At 44.5% G+C, this 23,292-nt stretch overlaps 1 protein-coding gene across 15 annotated transcripts in view; it reads left to right on the forward strand.

Annotated features, from left to right (window-relative positions):
- Positions 1 to 23,292, forward strand: part of LOC100459434 (tubulin-specific chaperone cofactor E-like protein) — a 161,081-nt gene that overhangs the window by 70,443 nt on the left and 67,346 nt on the right. For all 15 annotated transcript variants that reach the window (XM_063711482.1, XM_063711481.1, XM_054525268.1 and 12 more), the window contains 5 exons: positions 8,369 to 8,433; positions 11,543 to 11,676; positions 15,106 to 15,393; positions 18,962 to 19,099; positions 19,443 to 19,608. In XM_063711482.1, coding sequence (XP_063567552.1) covers positions 8,369 to 8,433; positions 11,543 to 11,676; positions 15,106 to 15,393; positions 18,962 to 19,099; positions 19,443 to 19,608 — 791 coding nt within the window. The remainder of the gene's footprint in view (positions 1 to 8,368; positions 8,434 to 11,542; positions 11,677 to 15,105; positions 15,394 to 18,961; positions 19,100 to 19,442; positions 19,609 to 23,292) is intronic.

Consider the following 23,292-nt stretch of genomic DNA (forward strand, 5'->3'; position numbering starts at 1 on the left):
CCCATGGCCACGGGCTCACACCCGCACTTCCTTTTCCATAAAGCAGGTTCCCTATCAGATGCTATTTTGCATGGAATTCTATGCTTATGGATCAGGCATTCTGCAAGCCTCCCGTTAGTGGTGCTGGCTGAGGCCTCTGGGCAAGAAGGGCATACTCATGTCCAGAATATGGCTCTATCCCTGTGGAAAGGAAGTGCTGACCCTTCCAGGATGAAAGGGGTCCAATGTGGTTATTTTGCCACCAAATGGCCAATTGATCTCCCCAACAGTAACATATTGGGGTTTCAGCCTTGGTCTCCGTTATTAGCAGGTTGAACAGGTTGAACATTTCAGAGACCATGGTAGCTAGACCACCCTTGCTAAATGGAAGTTCTTGCTATTTGACCAATGCATAACCTCCAACCCTGCCGCTGTTGCCACTTTATACACGCGCCCATTGGACCAACACTGACGAAGACTGCTTAACATCAACTGGCCGAGTCATTTTGTTGACTTGGTTGTTTAGTTCCTCTTTTGTAGTGGATGTTTTCTGGTGGGTGATAATATATGACACAAAGATCTTCACACTTCATGTCCACCCTCATCTGTCTATCCAGGCCCCTTTGTCACTGATTTTCCCATCTTTTTCTTTCTGGGCGCTTGTCCAGCCAGCTATGTCATTCACCACTGCCTATGAGTTTGTACATATTCTAACCGCAGAACTCTTTCTCCTTTGACACAAAATGCATGATAAGATATATCACCCAAAGCGCCACACATTGAGAAGGTGTTCTCTTATCATTGTCTTTCAAGGCCACTCGCATGAAGCTGTCATGTAGCCAGCCAGTGTCTGCTTTAGGCTTGCACACACACACCAATTGAGTCCATCCGTGCACCAGGCTTAGGCTTCTTCCTCCTCCTTCATCTTGTTGTATTCACCTTCCCACATATAGCCATATGTGTGATCTGGTTGGGGAGCAGGTACTGACACAACTATGTCAACTATGTCAGACATGGCATGGAGTCTGGACTACATACTCAGGCATCTGACTCATGACTGGTCCCAGATATGTCATTTCCATCTTATACTAGATTGCTACTGGGTCCACCTGACTTCATGACTTGATGGGTCCAACAAGGCCTAGGTCTTCATGGGAAGTTCTGGATACATGACCACTGTCTCTTGGACAAATATTTCATCACACGGCCTAGTCCCATGAGAGAGCTGATTTTCAGGAGTGTAATTCTTTGCTGCAGATGGCATGACCTTGCTCCGGAACTCCAGGGGCCTGTGTGGTAGTTCTTCCACTGGCGTTTACAATAAACTCCATATTTCATCTTTTTCCACCAAACACATCAAAGGACCTACTGAACGCATGGCCCAAGCAGCAGAGCTGCTTGCATAGTAGCCTGGAGCTGCAATGGAATTCTTTTATGTTCTCAAACCAACACAAAACTGGCTTAATTTCATATCACCTGAGGCAATTTCTCTGAGTTTGGAAAATGTAGCCTGCAGAACCCAAAGAAGCTGACAAAGAACAAAGAATTTCTTTGTAGACAGGCTACAAGATGCAGCAATTTGCCTTTTCCTTTGGAGGAGTTGTCCCGGCATGTTCCTGGCCACTGGATTCCTTACAATTTTACTGAAATAGCATCCCTGAATCTTTGTAGGATTTATCTTCCACCTTCTGGGGCACCTGTGTGTTCCCAAGGCATCTAGCCTGCTGGCCATCTCTTGCCCATGGTGCCCAGTCTGTTGATGTTGTCAATGCAGTGAATCAAGGTGATGTTCTGTAGTACCCAGATGGCTCAGATCTTTTTGCATTATAATATGAAAGAAGATGGGAGACTTATAGCCCTGGGGCTAAGCTAGAAATATGTATATATATATTGCTGTCTGTTCCATAAGATGTGAACTATTTTTGACCCTCGTTCCTGATTCAAATAGGAAAACAAAATGCATTTGTGAAATGAATGGCCACATATCACGTATCTGAAGCACAGCAGCTGTGATTCGTACTATCACTTGGTTGAACTTGGAGTGGTCCATAGCCATTCTCTAGGATCCATCCTGGCCAGTTCAATAAAGATATGGTAGAGTCCACCACCCCTTTTCTTTAAGAGTGACACTAATGTTTACCATTCTCCCCACAGCCCAGGGTGCAATATTCTTTTATATTACTACTTTAGCCAGAGTAGGGGCAGGGAGTGTCAGAGATTTCCACTTGCCTTCCTTACTATGATAGTTGTTACTCTATAGGCTAAAGACCCAATGTGCCAAGTATTAATACATCAATCCCAATTATACACACTCACCGACCAGCTTCCCAATCCAACAAATGATAAGTCAGCTTGGTCTCTCCCCACACCTGATGTTCCCTCACAGCCAGATTCTCAAAGACATTCTAATTCATGTATGCCACCATCTTGTGTATCTGGTTATGCCCAGATGGCATTTATACCAGCAGCAGTCTTGCCTCGAGAAGGATGGAGCATCCAATGTGGGTCAAAAGGGCTGATATATAAATATCCTAGAGTGCATGGAAAAAGAAAGCAATTAGTATGCCACTAGCAGTTTATTAAAACAGAGCCAACGATTTTGCTTCAAGACATTTAGGTTCACTACTGGACTAAAACCTTAATAAAGGCTGGACAAACAATCCTTCTCTAGGTGAATCTTTGATTTGAGCTTAATTTTATTGTAATATCTTGGGACTGGGAAAATAACATCCAGGGGGTCTGCAGACCCTGTAAACCTACTGTAAGCTTTTCTAGGATTCCTTTTATTCCCTGAGCCCTATGTGTTCCCACTTTAACAAGGTCTTTGGGTATCATTATTAACTCAAACTCCTTCTATAACAGTCCTCAAAATGTCTAAGCATTCTCCTTCCCCTAGTCTATGGTCACTTGCGTAAATGGCCAAAGGTGTTTTTGGGGACAGATTGGGAAAATTACCATATTTGCCATGGTGTTGCAGGGTCCTTCCCTTTGGGGACCCATTACCTTTTCAGTCTACAGATTCCAGATTTGAAAACTGACTCAGATCCAGAAACCAAGCAGGGACCATGGCTTTTTATTGGGACCACTGCTTTCCACATTTCTCAACCATTCCTGCTTTTATTATTATTATTATTATTATTATTATTATTATTATTATTTTGAGATGGAGTCTCGCTCTGTCGCCCAGGCTGGAGTGCAGTGGGGAGATATCGGCTCACTGCAACCTCCACCTCCCGGGTTCAAGCAATTATCCTGCCTCAGCCTCCTGAGTAGCTGGGATTCCAGGCACACCACCACGCCCAGCTAATTTTTGTATTTTTAGTAGAGATAGGGTTTCACCATGTTGGCCAGGCTGGTCTTGAACTCCTGACCTCAGGTGATCTGCCTGCCTTGACCTTCCAAAGTGCTGAGATTACAGGTGTGAGCCATCATGCCTGGCCCTTGCTCTTTTATATTATTATGCAGAGGAAATCGTGCTTTCTTTGGCTGCCCATCTGCTTTGACCCTTGGATATTGTGCTCTATTAAGCATGTCCTTGACTCTTTAAGAATCAGGCCCCTTGGCTGCCCCTCCGATCTTCTTGGTCATTATAAAAATTATTACTGCTCCCCAACATCCCTGGCTTCACACAGTAGAGTGATGTCACCTGGCTTGTATTTCTTCATGGACCCATCATGTCCGTTGCTGTCAGAGCCAAGTTCCGTGATCACCTTTCCTGGCATTAGCCTTGGCTGGCATTAAGGAGCCACTACTGAGCTGCTTAGTGATGCTGGTGCCTCCCTCTCCAGTATATTCCTGCTGGCTTTGGTGGCTGGTGCGTCTGTTCTCTGGCCTTCCATGGAACATGATTGTCCAGTGGGCCTAGCAGAGTCACATAATATATCTATTCCACCATGCAAACATCTGTGAGCCTTTTGGTCCCTTCTTCGGCCATCTGCCATGGTAATTCAGGCACTTGAATCTTGCTCAGTGTGAGCCGTTTTTTCCAGCCTTCTAGAAGCTTCTCTAGGAATGAGTTTGCACCATCCCCTTGTGCTCTTGACACCATGTTGAAGTCTGTAGCTCTAGAGAGTGCCCCTAAGTCAACAAACTCTCTCTTGTTCTGTCTTATGGCCCAGCCTCCTTGATAGAGCAGCCTCAGAATCCAGCCCCCTGGGTATGCCCTCCCTTCATCCCTACCAGTGTGTGCTGGTGCTTTGCACCTGCAGCACCTTCGTGGGCACAGTCCCTTTTGACTCCTGTGAGGCCCAGCATGTCTCTGGCTGGGTTGTGTGGCAGGTTAGCCCAGATTATAGGCCTGGCATTCAGGAGAGAAGGTGGGAGCGGCTTTTGAAGAGAGCAACTGTTGTCTTGTGGGGGAAAGTCCTTTCTACTGTCTTCCTGTGCTGGGAGAAATTTTAGCTCCTGATGATGTGGAGTAGGATGTGTCTAAAGGATCAGAAGTTTTGAGAAATAAATCTTTGGAGGCATCTACCCAGATAGCCTCCAAATGAGGCTAGGTATATAAAATAGGTATATAAAATACCTGTATGTACATATGTGTGTACATGTGTATATGATAAATCATATGTATATGTGTATGTATATAATATATAATAAATTCTATATACATATATATACACACACACACGTATGTATGTTTTTCCCAGGTAAGCCTTGATATTGGCATAATAGAGCTGCTTCCCTTGAGCGCCTGACCAAGTCCTTGTCATTCAATAGGGCTCTCTAGAGCAAAAACTGCCCATCTGGGGAGTCCCGCTTTGGGTGGAAAGTGATAGACTGTGTAGCCTGACCTTGCCCAGTCATTGGCGGAGGGCTGCCCCATGAAGAGTGTATCCTGGGTTTCAGCACTTGGGCTGAGCCTGAAGGCACTGAGGGCTGGAGGCTGTTGGCCAACTGTGCTTCTCACATCTCTGTTGTACGGGGGTCTGAATGGCATATCTCCCAGTCTGCCATAGCCAATAACTGCATCATTTCAAAGTAGCTCCCATCTGACCATCTGTTCCACAGGAAAAGGTATACGAAACGTAAGAAAACAACACAAAAACAAAAACATTCCACACATAAAACCCATTCTACTTGATTTTAGAGGACTGTATTTTTTTGTTTTGTTTGAGCTGTCTTTCCTCTTGCCTATAAAACAGCATCAACTTCTGCCTTTTTTTTATAAAGCACAATTATCTTGGGTGACTGGCTCCAACCCCCCCCCACCGTACCCTACATCTAAATCTTGTCAAAATCTTTGCTCACCTCACACTTTCAACAAAATAAGTCCTCCTGCTGACACAGCATGAAAAGAGATTTTTGTCATTTGTCAATCTGTGACCACTGGGTGTACACCAGAACACACACTCACTGACCAGCTTCCCAAAGTGATAAGCCAGCCTGGTGTCTCCCCATGCACCTAGTGTTCCGTTGCAGCCAGATTCTCAAAGGCATTCTAATTCATGTATGCCACCATCTTATGTATCTGGTTATGCCCAGATGGCATTTATCCGAGCAGCAGTCCTGTCTCGAGAAGGATGGAGCATCCAACATGGGTCAAAAGGGCTGAGATATAAATATCCTAGAATGCACGAAAAAGGAAGAAAGCAATTAGTATGCCACCAGCAGTTTATTAAAACACAGCCAGCGATTTTGCTTCAAGACATTTAGGTTGACTACTGGACTAAAACCTAAGGCTGGACAAAGAGAATCCTTCTCTAATGAGTCTTAAAATTAATTTGAACTTAATTTTATTTTAAATAGGCACCCAAGAAACTAGCTTTTCTGTTATATAAATATACGCCATTCTAAGCACTCCTAGAATCCAAAGAAAAATAAATGTGAGTCATTTGGAGAGAAGCAGTCATTTAACATCTGTAAGTAAATATGTGTGGAGGATTCATAATACCAGTGAGAGAATAAACAATGTGGGAAACCTACTGAATTATCACAGGTTTTTGGAAAAACGTGGAGTAATTTAAACTAAAAAAATTTAGCTTGCCAAGCACTCTTGTCCATTTTAAGACAACATGCTTAAACCCAGAATTATATTTCTTTTGTACAGTTGGCATTTAAATGTCTGGTCAGAGAAAATTTGCAATAATTTTTAAATTCCCATTGATGTACAGAAGAGTTTTTTTTTCCTGCTACAGTCAAGTTACTTCTTTCTTAATAAATTCCATGTAAACATTTTGAATAGTAGATTTAGCTTGTGCCTTAGCCAGTTTTGCTCATTCCACATCTACTGGATGCTTGGAAGCATCTAACCGAGCACGTTTTCCCCTTATTCACATGCCTCTTAAACTATTTACTTACTGCAAATTTTTATCAAGAGGGGTTTATCTCCCCGCTCTGCCTCCAGTGACCCTCACTGGGTATTAGGGAAGGTTTCCAGGCCACAGTTTGAGATTTCCCTTGTGGAAGATCGTGTCTAGCACTAGGTCCCTTGTTAGATTTTGCCTGGAAAATGCCCTGTCCTATCTCCTACAGAGCGGTGCATCAGAGAGAAAAGAGAGGGCATAAAACCTAAAAAGTTTGGAAAAGTTTCTTTAAATACTTCATGCATACCTGTGAAAAAATAGAGTACAGCCTATCTGTGGTGACTGTTGAAAACCAGATAAACAAAAAAAGACTTTTATAGAAAACTAACTTCATTTAAATGTTGGAGGCAGCTGCTTTGTTTAGAGTTTTAATCCCATGCTGGTGGATGCTAATTCTGTAACATTATACAGTTGCCTTCTTTTGGGTACAAAGGTAGAAGGGGGGTTTTCTTTTGTGTTTTTCAGTGCAAAGTGATTCTGATCAGAAAGGCCCAAGGTTTCAGCTCCAAGTACCTGACATTTCCATCTGAATCTACTTTTTTTTTTAAAGGGGAAGAAAAGGTCTAGTTTTTCAGGAAAAGAACCTCTCTACGCAATCCTGAAACTGATCTTTAGATTTACTTTTCCTTAATCAATAGAAAAGAACTTGATTGCAACTCAACACTTACCTGTCTCTAGTGCAGGACCAACTTAATTTTTGGTTTTAGGAGTACGAGATTCAGACATCATTTCAGGAATCAGAAATTATTGGCAACAAGTTAAGGAGAACTGACGTGAATTCTTGTTTTACCTAATTTTTCCTGGCTTACCAAGATTTGGCTTAATATTGCTGACTCAGTTCCTCCAGCCTCTACAGAACAGGTTAGTGACACTTTTCATAAATACAAATATCTAAATGAATCCTCCTTACTTCTCTCTGAACCGGTTCCCTAAGGGCTCTAGTCTTAAACTTGCACAGCATCTGTCTCCGTTAAAGCTGTGTGTGGTCTCTGCTAAACCTTTGTACCCTTTCCGGCAAAACTGTCTAATATTTAATATGTGCTTGAAATTACAACATATATACTTGACAACTAAAGATTTGCAATAAAACTCTCACAGGATAAATTCATTGCCTTTCCCGTGAAAGTTTGGCTGAAGAATTGTGATAGCTTCAAATGATAAGAGGAAGGTTTTTCTTTTTTAAGAATACTGTCAGGAGGAGACTTCATGGTCTAGCCACGCACTTTGGTGATGTCTAACTTGAGCTTGCATCCGTGTTCTCATCGCAGCTTTGCAGAGTGACACAGACAAAACATGCTCCTAATGGAGGGTAAAGCCACCGTGCAACTGATTGTAAACTAACACGAAAACAAGTTCCTCTTTGCTGTGTTCCTTCTTTAACTAACTTGCTGGAACTAATTGGTTGCTTGTGCGCTGGATTCTATTTTTATTGTGATTCCAACTCTGGATTGGTTCTTTTTTATTACTAATGTTTCTATCATTCATTTCACTGTGGGAAGTCAGTGAACAGAGTAGACTGGCCCTGAATCTGGTCAATACTTCAAAATGATGGATTGGCTCCATTCTATGGAGAAGGCGATGGCAAACTCTAAATTCTCCTAGCTGTAGAACACATTGTGTTTTAACCAACTTTTGTTTGATCCTGATGGAAAGCTGTAGTGAAAATTAGGAAATCCACGTCTCACTGGGGTGTGGTTTCTGCTGCAGAGACACAACCCGGGACCCGCATGCTTCTTTAGCGTTGGGTCCTAGTTTTCAGCGCTTTATTTGATGCAGAGGGGATACCTTCCCTTTTTTCATACCACTCTCACTGATTCTAAATAATTACTTGACAGTTTGAATGATCTCATTACACTTCCAGACTGGCTTCTTCTGGGCATCTAATTTGTTCATGAAGTGTTGAACTTAGGAGGACCTGCCAGCATTCAGGGGATTTCAGCCCGACTCAGCACTGTTGATGTTGTTATGTGAATTTGTTCTACGACGGTTTTGATGGTCTTGGGATTTGCCACCAAACACACCTGGTGTTCTGTTTACTCTGGCAAGCTGGAGATTTTTTTTTCTTTTTCTTTTTAAAATTCCAGGATGAATTATTCATCATTCCTTAGAATTTGGGTCTCTTTCATCTTCGCACTTGTACGGCACCAAGGTGAGTACTACAGAATTCCGTAAAGCTCTCAGTTAACATGCTCTTGAATTGATAAAGAGACACTTTTATTGGAACCATAATTGTAAGGGCAGGTGCATGTGTGCCTACAGATACAAGAGAAAAATGTAATTAAATTCTATTATCAAGGATAAAATTCATTAACTTTAAATGAGGTTTACTTATATTCCCACTTTTTTCTTATTTAACTTCAAACACTATTTGTATATACCAGCTTGCCCTGTGCTAGTGGAGTAGATCTTTAAAATAATGCAAAATTATTTCCGTTAAAAGTAGATAAGATAGGTGTATGTGCACCTCATGTCTGATCACTGATTCCCATTAAGGCATTTAATTTGTGGTGGAGACTTTAAAGAATCTACTTATTTTGGCCAAAAACTAGGAAATTACAATAGCATTGATGTCAGTGGTTTGTGTATCAGTGACCTTTCACATGGCCCCCAAATCTAAAACTTAAAGTTAAATAAGACAATTCTTCCCCTCAGTGATTCCTTCTTTTTCTCTGTGTAGCACTGCCCTGGGTAAGTGAAAGGCCACATATGTTTTTCTCTACTGTTGTTTTGGATTTTAGACCAAGACGGGGCTGTCTACATAGATTTTAACTTTTTATGGCTAAAATTCTAAGGCACCTTTCTTTACTTTGCGAGTTTGTCTAGTTCAAGTGGCACATGAGTACAAGTCTGAGATGAACACGTCAAGCCCCTGTGCAGTGCTAATATTTTTCCAGAATTCGTGAATTTAAACAGTTAAACCATAGTGTGAAACCCCACGAGAATGAAAGAGGGCCCGTGACTTCAACCTCCTACCCTATCTCCAAGAAAGTACATTTTATTTGGTGGGAAAAAAAAATCCTGGAAACACAGCTATGTTTATTGTGAAATTCTCAGCTTAGGGCAAGCATGGATAGCGATATTCTTTCTTTTAGCAACTCTGATGTTATTGATAGGCCATGCTGCTAACAGTTTTATATATATATATATATATATAAATAATAATGGCTTCTGCAGTGTTAATTACTGTAGTTTAAACCTACGCCCTTGTATTTAGCACCCTCTTTTTCATTTGACAAGTATTATTTACCATATTAGATATTCTTATTGTTTGTATCCTTCTTAAAATTAAAAATATTTAACTGTCCATTCTTTCCTATTCAAAATTGTGAACTAATTAGGATCACCCACAAAGAGAAGAATCTTGTAAACTGCCTCACCTTTGCAGCAGAAGAGGAAGTTAGGGTCATTCTCCCTGGCCATGGTTTTCTGTCTCCTCCATGCAGTATTACAGGTTTTCCATTCCCTAGGCAGATTGGCCAATCAATGCAGCCCAAAATACAAATTAATCTTTCCATACAAATGGTGATAATTCAGTGTGAATTTGAGCCCTCATTCATACTTTGGCACGACTCCTAAAAAGTTCCCCATGAAGGATAAATCCATGCCAGGACATAATTTGTTACTGTTAACTTCAGAAATAAGTACCTGTGTATAATACTGTAGTAGAGATTATAAAGATTTTTTTTAATGAATACCTTCCAGGAATTTTTAATTGGTTACTATTATGTAAATAGAAATGTTAGAAGACCCCTTTTCACCTGCTGATTGTAACATTAAATACAGCTCATGGGCCCAGAGCTCCTATGATCCGACACAGCGCCTCCTACAGCCTTAAATTCGGGCGGCTTCTCAGCAACTTCTGGGGTTTGGACCATGCATATACACTAATGACCGGATTAGTTTCGCTGCTCTCCTTGGATGTCAGCCCCTGGAAAGAAATTAGCGCTCCATTGAGGCAGAACTCCTCTTGCTCCCTGCTTCAGAACTGGAGAGCTGGCTCTTGGCCTGGTGCAACAGGCCTGCTTTCTGGCCCCTTTGCACTCTCTTTTACATGAGCTGTTGTCTATTCACTAAAAGCCTCCCAAAGGAGCAAAGATGGTCCTTGGCCGGTTGCTCCCCGGCCTACTGCTTCCATCAGCACAGAGCAGGGACTTTCCCGAGGAGAAGGCCCGACAGGAGAATGGGGGCATCGGCATCTCATGGCTGCAAGCAGGTACCTCAAGAAGTGTGACCGATGCCCAGAATGGTCTTGCCCCTGCCCCCGAGAATGAGAAATTTAAAAAAAGGAAAAAAGGGAGAAAACGATAGTGTCGTATTGTCTTATATTCATTCAGGAGAAGAAAGGACAGAAGCAGAGAAAAGTAATACCCAAAATGTAGATTATTTCACAGATGCTATTGGACTTGATCCTCAGTGATGCAGACCCTAGGGAACTTGTCTCATTTCTTCCACAAAACTGAGCCACATCTTGCAACAGTATGGACGGGAAACCTGGGAGCAGCAAGCCAGGAGAGGAAGTGACCCTGTCATGGCGGGGTGCAGTGTGTGTTTGTGTGATGGCTCTCCGGTGACCAGGAGGACCAATCAGAGCCCTGCAATTCATTCTCTCCAAAGAGTTCTCAAGGACCGAACCCTCTGACCCCGGAGGATCTCATGTCTGTCTTTTGTAAAAAGGAGTTGGACAAAGAGCCTCTTGCAAGGCCAGCCCTCAATCAAGGTCATTCATGGGCCAATTACTACAAATCCTCTCCTCCCACTTTTGTCCCAGTTCCCAATGTTGTTTATTTCCTTCTGGGATCTGGGATTTTCTCCAATTGTGGGGCAAGAGGGAGGGAACTCCTTTCAGGAAAAGACACGATAGTGGAATTCTTGAGCTAGCAAGGGAGCTTCAAAACTGTGGCCATGCCAGAGCTAGAGGCTGCCTCTCAGTACCCAGAAAGCTCAAGGTCCCAGGGAAATTTTACAAATTTCCAGCCAGCTGTAGCCATAGATAGCACCAAGATGCATGAAAGTGCAAGAACGTGCACAAAGTGCTTTCTCCTATGGAGAAACAATGTCACTCCCATTCTCCCGTTTCCCAGAGGCAGAAGGTACTGCGCTGTGTATGGCCTAGGTTTAGGATGAATGACAAGGCAGTATGACTTGCGTTCAGCTTGCAAGCCCTACTGAAAGAAGCTGGCTTCAGTAGGTAGGAGAGATGTAGCTTGCCAAATGGAAGAGGAAGCTGCCATCTATCTAACCATCATCTCTCTTGACAGCTCAGCCCAGGGAGCTCATGTATCCATTTTGGCAGAATGACACCAAAACCCCTAAAGTAGATGATGGAAGCTCATCTGAGATTAAGTTGGCCATCCCAGTTTTCTTCTTTGGCGTTCCTTACCGCACTGTCTATGTAAGTGGAGAAGCAGCCCATCTGTTGTTCTCTGGCCCTCCCTTTTGTTTGTCATTAAGAAAAGCATTTTAAGTATCCTCTTCCAGAGCTCTGGGAAGGGAGGATTTATTGGCAGCCAAAACGACAAGTTCTGAGATTTCATGAGCTGATAGGTTTTATGATTAAGAAAGTCAAAGGTATATTTAATGGCTAATGTTCATAGTGGAGGAGTATACAGGGCAATAAATTGCTTTTGTGGGTGATTAAACATAGAAGTGAAGCAGAAGCCCCAATGCCATGAACATTATTTCTGCTACTCAACGAGATAAAAAGATACAATGAACCACAGTAGGAGCAATATCATTTTTCTTTCCCTTCTGGGGGTGTGAAAAGTTTAGGCATCTGCTGTTCTTGGGCTTCCTACCAATTTGAAGCAGAGTCGGAACACAGTAGAGGGGTAATCAACTATTATATCAAAGTTGTTTGCAGAATTGGCCACCCTCAATATGGGTCTGTAGACAGGCCAGAGGGTCCCATCACCCAACCCACACTAAGAAATGGTCCCATTTGTGATCAGAGCTCTCCTGGGCACCTGTGTTCTCAGGTTTTTGTTTTTGGTTTTTTGGATCATTGGGTTTGCTGCTAGCGAAACTGTTGCACATGAAGAGGAAGATTCAGAGCAGCCGAGCCTGGCTTTATTGTTGGCCTTAAAGAACTGGGTGAGGGATTATACCACACCCCTGGAGGAAGAGTGCAACCCTAAGCATGCCCACCTCTGGCCGTCTCTACGTCTGGGACCTCTCTCTTCCCCAACTTTTGATTTATGGCTCCGGGATGATTTCTGCTAGAAAAGAGTTCACTATTCCATTACCTAACTGTGCTCCCTGAACCTGCAGAAGCAGGGTCACACAGGCACTCATTAGCAATGTCATTTCTCAGGTCCCACCCCATACCTACTGAGTCAGAAACTCTGGGAGGAGGAGCCAGTAATCTGTGTTTTAATGAGTCCTCCAAGTGGTTCTGATGCCCACAAAAGGTTGAGAACCACTGATCTCAACCATAGGATATAATCAAGACACATGTGAGTCATCACCAGCTTCCTCTGCCAGTCTGTGTGTTTTAATTACACCTATTGTTCCCTAGCAAACACTTCACTCTGACATCCTGAAACGCCTTTTATGCTCTATTCATGGCAGGGCCTCCCTAGTCTGTGTTTGTAATAGCTGGTTTTAAGTTTTGGGTTGTGTTGACCTGATTTTGGCAATAAGGGAGTGAGGAATTCCGTGCTGGAAGCCCAGTTAAGCTAGTTTTTCTTCTCTATTGCACTGTGTGATATGGAGTCTGAAGAATTTTTTCTTGCCCTTGCAACAGGAGGTTCCTTAGCTTGAGGCAGATTTATTTGAGGGTAAATTGTTCCTTGCGTTTCCAACACTTTGAGTAGTGCAGTTTTCTTCAAGCCTCTAGGATGTTCCCAATTACTGGAAGACAATAGGCTCTTAATGTCTCTTCCAAACCCAAAGCCTTGCTTCCAAACATGTAGACCTACCCTTGGCCCAGGCCTTGATAACTTGCCTCTGGCATCTGGGCCACTGTTAATGTCCATAATGTTACTGGTTAACAGGAACTTAACATATGATTGGAATGTATAGGAAAATTATCTCCAGGTTTTCTATATCCAAGAATTGCAGTTCCCATTACAGGCACCTCTGCTGCTGAAGCCAGGTCAGCCACGGGGTTAAATCAGTTTATCTACCAACGTACAGAGCTGCAGATTCAGGCAGAGGCTGAATTGTTTACAGGTCCCTTGTAAACTGAGAGTATATCTTGGCTTGTGATTTCCAGTAAGGTTTCCTATTTAATTGGTTTACTAAGCCATTTACAAATCATGAAGAAATCACCATAAGATAGTCATTTACATAAACAGTGTAAAGTAGTCATGCCTCCATTTTTATGCAGCGATTGTATGAAAACACTATCACACCACATGAGCTGGAATGGAACTGGGCATCTGTAGGTCTTAACCTTGTCCTTGCTCTGAGCCCAGGAGTGGTTGTGACATCAGTGGAGGTCTTTTAAATGTCTCACCCAAAGCAGAATATTTTCATCAGAGACTGGAGCTGGATGAAGGAGTGTTTGATTTATCTTTCTCTGACACTCCTCTTTTGTCATAAAATAGGAAGCAAGGCCTAACATAGGGCACCTCAATTTTCGAATTTAACTTTACTTCCATGCTTATTTATTTTTCCTGATTATTTTGTATTAGTGACCCTGAATCTGTGCTTAGTACCCATGTTACTCCCTGTCTGTACACGCATGCCACCCCCAGTACACACATACACACACACACCACCCCCAGTACACACACACCCCAATATACATACACACACACCACCCTCAGTACACACACATGTACACACCATGCCCAGTACACACACATACACATCCCACCTCAGTAAGCACACACACCCCACCCCCAGTAAATACATATATACACACCCACTCTAGTACGCACACACTGCCCACCCCAGTACACACACACTCCAATATACACACACACATACACACCACCCCAGTACACACACACACATCCCAGTATACACACACACCCCATCCCCAGTACACACACACACTCCCCACCCCAGAATACACACACAAAGCCCACTCCAGTACACTCCAGTACACACACACGCTCCAGTATACACACACGCCTCACCCCAATACACACACATACCCCCACTCCAGTACACACACACTTACACACCTCACCCCAGTACACACACACTCATACCATCACCAGAACACACACACCCATACTTCTCACCCCAGTACACACTCACACACCCCATCCCCAGTACACACACACACACCCCACCCCAGAATACACACACAAAGCCCACTCCAGTACACACACATGCTCCAGTATACACGCACGCCTCACCCCAATACACAAACACATACCCCCGCTCCAGTACACACACACTTACACACCTCACCCCAGTACACACACACACACCATCACCAGAACATACACACCCATACTCCTCACCCCAGTACACAAACACACACTCACACACCTCACCCCAGTACACACACACCCTTCAGTACACACACATGCACATCTCACCTGCAGTACACACATACACACACACAGAAGCACAACTCAGGAGCATTTGATAAGTGTAACAGAGACAGGATAGGGAACATGAAAATGAGACTGATTATTAATCAGAAATGAAGCTGGTTACAAATCGAATGTGAAAGAAAACCAATGAGTTTGTCTGGAAGTAAACAAACCTCTTAGTTTGAGCAATGGAACCCGGTGTTTGGGGGTTCTAAGTCAGTAGTTTAAAAGTTGTTTTCATTCATACAATTAGGCGAATGTCTTGGTTTGTGACTCTGAAGTTGTTATGGTTTCAGATCCACTGTGCAAAACCTCTCTTATTTTCGTAGGTCAATAACAACGGAGTTGTTTCCTTCAATGTGCTAGTGAGCCAGTTCACGCCAGAATCCTTTCCCCTGACAGATGGGAGGGCCTTCATCGCCCCATTTTGGGCAGATGTGCACAATGGAATTCGAGGCGAGATCTATTACAGAGAGACCATGGACCCTGTCATCTTGAAAAGAGCCACCAAGGACATCAGGAAGTACTTCAAAGACATGACAACCTTCTCTGCCACTTGGGTTTTCATTGTGACATGGGAGGAAGTCACGTTTTATGGAGGCAGCAGCACCACACCTGTAATAATTCAGATTTTCTGCTTTCCACTTCATAACCTGACATCTAATTCTTGTCCATCTTCACTACCGTGAAGGAGTCTAATTATTAGAGCTAAGGAGTGTCAGTTCCCTTGAGTTAAACTAATGAGTCTTGCTACCCACTTTGCAGGAAACAGAGGGAACTATCACAGTTAACCAGCCCAGTCAGCTGTAATATTTCAGAAGATATGTCACCCCTATCACAAATCATCACTAATGCCTAAAAAAAACCCTCAAAAACTTTCCTGCTGTAAGTGACATTGCTGTTTTGCAGGAGAGTGATTGAGGCACTGAGACCCATTCCAGGCCACATGCTTAGGCACCCATCTAGGGACCCAAAGGTCCTTTTCTCTTGCCCAAGGTACAAATGCCTCTCTCTATGCCTAATTTCCTCCCTCTCTCCCCAATAAAATTTGGTTGAAAGAGAAAAATAGTGTTCCAAGTTTGGGCCCAAATGATCTGGCTCGTTTTATTATGTTGTGACATTTTTTTTTATTGTGACCAAGGCTGAAATTATTTATATTTGATGTTAGAGTGGGCAGTGAAAGCGTTTCATGAATAAAGTTTCAACATCTGCTCTGAAATCCCAAATGAGCAGTCAAATAAATGTCAGATAAGAAAGATTATCACTGCCATTATTGCAGAGATAATCAACTTTCTACATAAAGGGACAGAATGCAGTTTTCACAAAAGCCTGCAGCTTGTTTGGGTGACTTTGCCAGTGGAGAGTTTTGAAGTAGTAGACACATCTTCAACTGTATAATTTCTAGTAAGCAAAGAAACTCAAAAAATCTGCCCTCCACTTACTTAGGATTATTTCCAATTCCATCTGTTTTCCAATTTCCTTGGCAACGAGTCAATTGTCGAGGGGTGGAACAAAAACGACTGAGTTAGAGAGAGGTGAAAAAGTGCTGGGTTTGCAGTTCACAGCTGCGACACCACGAACACATTATGTTTTAGCACCTTCTAGCCAGAGCATCAAGAAGCACTTTATCGCTAAGAGGTTCTGTAGAACAGAAAGACACAAGTTTAAACAGCGATGCATTGGCTAGAAATAACCTCTAAAGAAGCATACATTTCCCTCTGTCACGTTATAGATCGCTAACGACTCCTCGGGTGATGTTTTATGTCCTTTAAGCCTCATATCTTACAGCGTTAGTATGTGGGATGCCAGCAATCGATAAATTTTAGTGTCATGGGGTGTGGGGAAGAAATGCCTATCAAATGCTGACCACCAGTTTTTCAAAAAAAACTTCCATTGGCAATAAAAATGGCAAGATAATTTAGATACTTTCTGGCTTATACTTTGGAGTAAATTTCTGAACTAGGTGAGAACTCTTTCTATGAGGATGAATGAAGTAACATCTAAGTGCTTTGAGCTCCTTGGAGTAAAAAAAGATGATGTAGTTCTCTGGAGCTGCAAAAGTGTCCATCCATCCCCATCTTTGAAATTGGCCCCACCTCTTTCATCCCGTTCTTCCATGTTTCCCCTTCTGTATAGAAACACATATTATCAGGCCAGCTAAACACTGGGCTTGAGAGGTCTTTCAAAGGCAAAAATTCTCCTGTGAGGCCAACAGAAGGGAAGGAAAGGGGACATGTTTACTTCAAGGAAGGAAAACTAATATTTGCTGAGGGTTTACTATGTGTCTGGTGCTGAAGGCTATTTTTGCATATCATTTAACCCCCCCCAAAATGTTCCCGGACAAGTACTGTCTCCAATTTCAAGTGAAGGGAACAGGCCGGGAGAGGCCAAGTATCTCGTTGAAGTGGCAAGAAAAAGAATAGGATTCCAATCTCCTAGGAGACAGAGCAGGGGTTCAAACCAAAGTCTTCTAACTCCAAATCCCAGACTCTTCTTTCTTCAGCTGCGTCCTCCGGGTATCGCTGAAGTCCTCAGAAGCAAAAAAGGTTTTTTATCCAGAAGAGTCTTAGAATGAACGTTGAAGAATTCCGTAGTGTAGGAATGTGTGAGAGTGAGCTGAGGTGCGTGTGGGTGGCAGTCAGCCTCTGGGGTGTCACTGGGATGGCTGGTTGGTTTAGAGGTGACTTCAGGGATTAGAAATGGATTGCTCTTGAGATCTTCTTGGACCAAAGATATTTCCAGCTTCACTGTGGGAGAAGGAATTCCCTTCTGAAGGAGAATCTTGGTCTGAAGGAGGCTCTAGCTTTAGTCCCTGTGTGACTTTGACTTTGCCCCTGTCCCTTGAACAAGAGCCTGCTGGTGACCTTACAGCAATCTTGAGCCTACTGCTCACTCATCTCTGTGTCCCACTTTCCTCTTCTGTTGAATGGGGCCAGAGACTGAAGGCGTATACCTGAGCAAGTCTATCACAAACGCCATCAGCCGTGGCCAGCACAGAGCATGGGAAGAAAAGTTCTTTACAAAAAGGGCTGTTCTTACTCATAGCTTGCCTCCCTTTCTGGGATCATCTAGAATGGGGAGATTTGGGGCTTCCAAGATCCTCTACCCCAGTCTGATTACACAGGATAAGGATTTGTGTCTTCCTCTGCATCGGACAGAGTGTCAGGCAGCTGGGAAAAGTGCTAGGTTTGAATAGAAAAAGGTCAATGCAGCCTCTCCTTTTAACTCTGTTTCTATTAAATTTTTTGAAAACATGTGACAAGGGGTAAGGATTAGCAAGAGGAAAATATAAAGGACAGGGTTTGCTACAGCTTATTTCTGAAAACCGTTTACAAGTTTCATATGAATTTAAATAACATCTCTATCCTAAAAAGTTTAAAATGAAGACAGCATGGAATGGCAGTGCTCTGAGAGATGGACTGGGAACTGGCGCAAATCCCATTTTCTGTTGCTGGGTCACTGTGTAATTTCCAGTAACTCATTTCCTGCAGTCCCCAGTTTTCTTAACTATAAGATAGGCGTGGGCCAATACGATCACCCGTCTTAGCGTTGGTCTGGGGTACAGATGAATGTTAACGATTTTCAGAAATAAAGTGATGCACAAATGCTCAATTAAAGGAGTAATTTCTCCCCACAAAGTGCTTTTTAAAAATCACTTTCCCACTTCCATTTTTAAAAGGGGAGACATCTCATCAAGATTAATGTTGTTTTCCGGGAAGGGAGAGAGCGCAATCCGCATGGCCACTTTAATCACACGGACTGGTATCTGCTCCCTCTTCCAATCCACTCTGCAAGGGGAACCTGTGGTTGCATCCTGGTCCCTGGCCGAGTCTTTCCTGTAGTTTATTCTCATGCTGCCATCTATAGGTGCTTTCATATTATCACATGCTTAGCCAGGCCTCTGAATTTTCTGTCTGGTAGAAGTCAGAGATGTAAGTGGGCGCTGAGTCAGACTCTGGGTTTATCTCAGGCAATTTCTCTTTTAGAAGCACAATCCCACATGTCTTGCTTTTCCCACCGGAGGCGAGAACAAATTCAGAGAGGAGTCAGAGCTGGAGGGCCTGGCTGCAGAGCAGCTCTGAGCTGCCTGTGGGTGGGGAGGGCGCAGGGTGAAGGGAGGACATCCTTGGGGCCAGGACCTCCTGGGGAGTGCAAGTCATGAGACTGAGCATTCCCATCCTGTAGGTGAACACCTTCCAGGCTGTCCTGGTGTCCGATGGCTCCTATACATTCACCCTCTTCAATTATTATGAAATCAACTGGACCACGGGGACGGCGAGTGGTGGCGACCCCCTGACAGGTCTTGGTGGAGTGATGGCACAGGTAGGTGGCTCTCCACTTCATCCCCTGCGTGTTTCCGTCGCTGCAGTCTCTGCTTCTGTGGCTCAGCATCCTGGAGGGAATCCTGCCACCAGCTTTTAACTAGAGACGCATGTCTGATCTCGCAGGTGGATTACGAGGCTAGTCCTGCCCGTGTTTGGCACCCTGACTCGGCTATGAAATAAACTAGGCAGTCCTTTCCCTCCTAGAATGCTGGCCCCAATGACTCCAGGAAAAGAGGGCTCTTGATTTTAGAGGTGCTGGATTTTAAAAATAAGGTAGTCGGGCCAGTTAACCCATGGGGGATTTTTGTACTCAAAAATCTTGTCTTCCTTTTGTGCTGCAGGCAGGATTTAATGGTGGAAACCTCACCAATTTCTTCAGCCTCCCGGGGTCAAGAACCCCCGAGATCGTGAATATCCAGGAGACCACAAACGTCAATGTTCCAGGCCGCTGGGCATTTAAAGTTGACGGAAAGGAAATTGACCCAGCCAATGGCTGCACCTCCAGGGGTAAAGCTTTTCCTCTGTCTGTGGCAAGGCAGGGTTTGTTTAGTGTAGATTGACAGGCAAGCTTTTAAGCCACGGGGGCGGGCTCATTCCTGATGCCTTACTCTTTTGACATCTCTCAGCTGGGTGATGGAGATCAAAGTAATTTCAGCATGCGCATTCATCACATCAGGAGCTAAAACCCTGCATTCACTACCTTGCGGCTTTGGAAGTCCTTCTCTGGGGTGTGCACAGTTATCAGTTCTGAACAACTCCGAAATGGACCAAGATCTTGAGTGATTTCTGAGCCAGAGGGACAGAAGGCAGCCCTCCTGTTTAAAATTATTTTCGTTGTTGTTGTTGCCATTTCCTCCCCTCGCCCTTTACGTTTTTCTTCTCATCCTTATTCTCACTCTGTCATCTGCACTTTGTAGATCTACAGGAGTGGGTGCAATTGGAGTATTGCCAAGTTCCTATGAGGATAAATCAGTACTTCCTAGTATGATTAGAAAAAAAAGAAACAAAAAGTAGCACAAGTCTTTATGGTAACTTCTCCTAAAATCTTCCCAGCATCAGCAAAACGTGCAGGAATTTGAGGAGAATCAAAACTGACTTTAGGTATCTGTGAATAAGCTGTAGTTGACCCTGGATGGATGTCCTTCACATTGGGCACCCAAAGTGGAGCCTTTTCTGAACTATCAACCCCTTTGGATGTGCAAACTCGCTGTGGACTTTCAGACAAACATCCTGGTTTATGGATTCCTGCTTTTTTGTGTCCAAAAATATTTAGAAAACAGAACTTCTGATAATATTTCTACTTCCAGGAGTAGAAGCTACAGAAACTAGAAGAAGGAAATAATGCCTCTGTTCATTAGTCCATCCACCCACCCATCCATCCACCTATCCACCCGCGCGCCCGCCCGCCCGCCCACCCATCCACCCACACATACACCCGCCCGCCCGCCCGCCCATCCACCCACACGCCCACCCGCCCATCCACCCGCCCGCCCGCCCACCCGCCCATCCACCCGCCCATCCACCCGCCCATCCACCCACTCACCCACCCGCCCATCCACCCACCCACCCATCCACCCATTTACCTACCCGCCCATCCACCCACCCATCCATCCACCTACCCTCCCACCCATCCACCCACCCATCCACCCATTTACCTACCCGCCCATCCACCCACCCATCCATCCACCTACCCTCCCACCCATTCACCCATCCATCCATTTATGCATCCACCCATTCACCCACCCATCCATCCATCTACCCACCCACCCATTAACTCACCCATCCACCTACCCACCCACCCATCCACCCACCCTTCCATTCACCTACTCACCCACCCATTCACCTATCCATCCATCCACCCACCCATCCATCCACCTACCCACCCGCCCATCCACCCACCCATCCATCCACCCACCCTTCCATTCACCTACTCACCCGCCCATCCACCCACCCATCCACCCATTTACCCACCCACCCATCCACCCACCCATCCATCCACCTACTCACCCGCCCATCCACCCACCCTTCCATTCACCTACTCACCCGCCCATCCACCCACCCATCCACCCATTTACCCACCCGCCCATCCACCCACCCATCCATCCACCTACCCTCCCACCCATTCACCCACCCATCCATTTATGCATCCACCCATTCACCCACCCATCCATTTATGCATCCACCCATTCACCCACCCTTCCATCCATCTACCCACCCACCCATTAACTCACCCATCCACCTACCCACCCACCCATCCACCCACCCATCTATTTATCCATCTACCCATTCACCCACTCATCCACCTACCCATCCATCCATTCATCCATCCACCCATTCACCAACCCATCCATCCACCTACCCACCCACCCATTCACCTACCCATCCATTCATCCATCCACCCATTCACCCACTCATCCACCTACCCATCCATCCATTCATCCATCCACCCATTCACCCACCCATCCGTCCACCTACCCACCCGTCCACCTACTTACCCATCCACCAACCCATCCATCAAGTCATCCAGCCATTTAGCAAGCCATTGCATCTTTCTGAAAAACATTTTAAGAGCCCCATTGAAATGCCAGCCACTCTGTGAGGTGCTGGAGATAAAGCTGCTCTAGCTGCCCATGACATTACTATGGTAGAGGAGACAGAGCCGTGGGGACAATGATGACACAGCGTAAGACATATTATGATAGACACTTGTGTAGGGTACTGTGGAATCACAGAGGAAGACCATGGGAAAAGTGTTTCCAGACCTCTAAGGAAGTTTTGGATAGGAATGAGGAGGTGCCTTTACCCCCTCAGATAGAAGCTTGGACTGCTTGTCTTGGTAGCCCTGGGAGGCCTCGGGGTTCTTTCTTGGCTCAGCTTCAATTTGTTGTTGTTGTTGTTTTTTGTTTAGGAGACAGTGTCTCTCTCTGTCACCCAGACTGGCTAGAGAACAGTGTCATGGTCATAGCTCACTGTAACTTTGAACTCCAAACTCCTGGGCTTAAGTGATCCTCCCATCTCAGTCTCCTGAGTAGCTGGGACTACAAGAACCACCACCATGTCAGCTAATTTTTATTTTTTGTAGAGATGGGGTCTCAGTATGTTGCCTAGGCTGGTCTCAAACTCCTGGCCTCAAGCCATCCTCCCATCTCAGCCTTCCAAAGCACTGGGATTAAAGGTGTGAGCCACTGCACCTGGGCTCAATGTGTTTACTATACAGAAAAGCCACATTCACATGGTCTGACACACCTGTGCCCTCTGCCCCATTCCCTGTGCTGTGATTAGTGCCTTCGCTCTAAGGTAGGTCATGTGTGAAGATGGCCTGCCCGGACCCTTGCCTCTGTGGGCTCTGTAAAGTGCCCCATGTTCAAAATAACAAATAAATGTTTTGCAGCTAAGCTGGCATTAACTGGATAGGAAATAATCTAGTTCCAGAGCTCATTAGGATTTGAGATTGTACCCTCCTCCCCTACAGAGTGTAAATACAGCATCACTTAAGGTCTGTGAGAGATACCAACTCAATACTACATTATCTCCCTCCCCTGTATAGCCTGGACCAGGGGCCTCAGAAGTTGCAGACTCTTACCCAAATACCTCTTCCCTTTGTCCAGGCATCACAGAGATGACTGGCTATGGCCATACAACATGAGTGCCCAGTGACAGCCTCTCACCTGAGTCCTGGGAATGAAATGCTGTGATAATGGAAAACATTGGCTTGCAGAGCTGTGGAGTTGGTCAGATGCCAGCTGTGTACACAGTCTCCACTTTGACTTCATTCTTTTCCTCCTGAGTTATAGGTTTGGGTTTCATATACAGGATGAATTCAATATCTTTATATAGACTGCTATGCATTTTTATGTGCCTCTGGACATATGTCAATCTAATGAGATTGGGATTTGGCCTGGGGTATAGCAGGGGAAGTGTTCCGTAGAGCTGGTTTATTATATCATCATTCCACAAACAAAATTATCTCAAAGAGTCTACCTTTTGGTCCAAACCTCCTCTATTCAAAGGCATTTTCCTCTCATTTATTGAAAGCCTGAAAAAGCAGGGCCTGGAAATGATGCTGAGTGGAGGCTGTCACAATACATACAGCCCTGAACTAGTGCCAAGGAGTGCTGAGGATTGAGGACCTGTTTTCAGGGCTGATGCACATGACCTATTGGGAATGTGACTAAATCTATTCTCTCATTT

The sequence above is a fragment of the Pongo abelii genome, chromosome 9, assembly GCF_028885655.2.
Source record: "Pongo abelii isolate AG06213 chromosome 9, NHGRI_mPonAbe1-v2.0_pri, whole genome shotgun sequence".
Classification (NCBI taxonomy): domain Eukaryota; kingdom Metazoa; phylum Chordata; class Mammalia; order Primates; family Hominidae; genus Pongo; species Pongo abelii.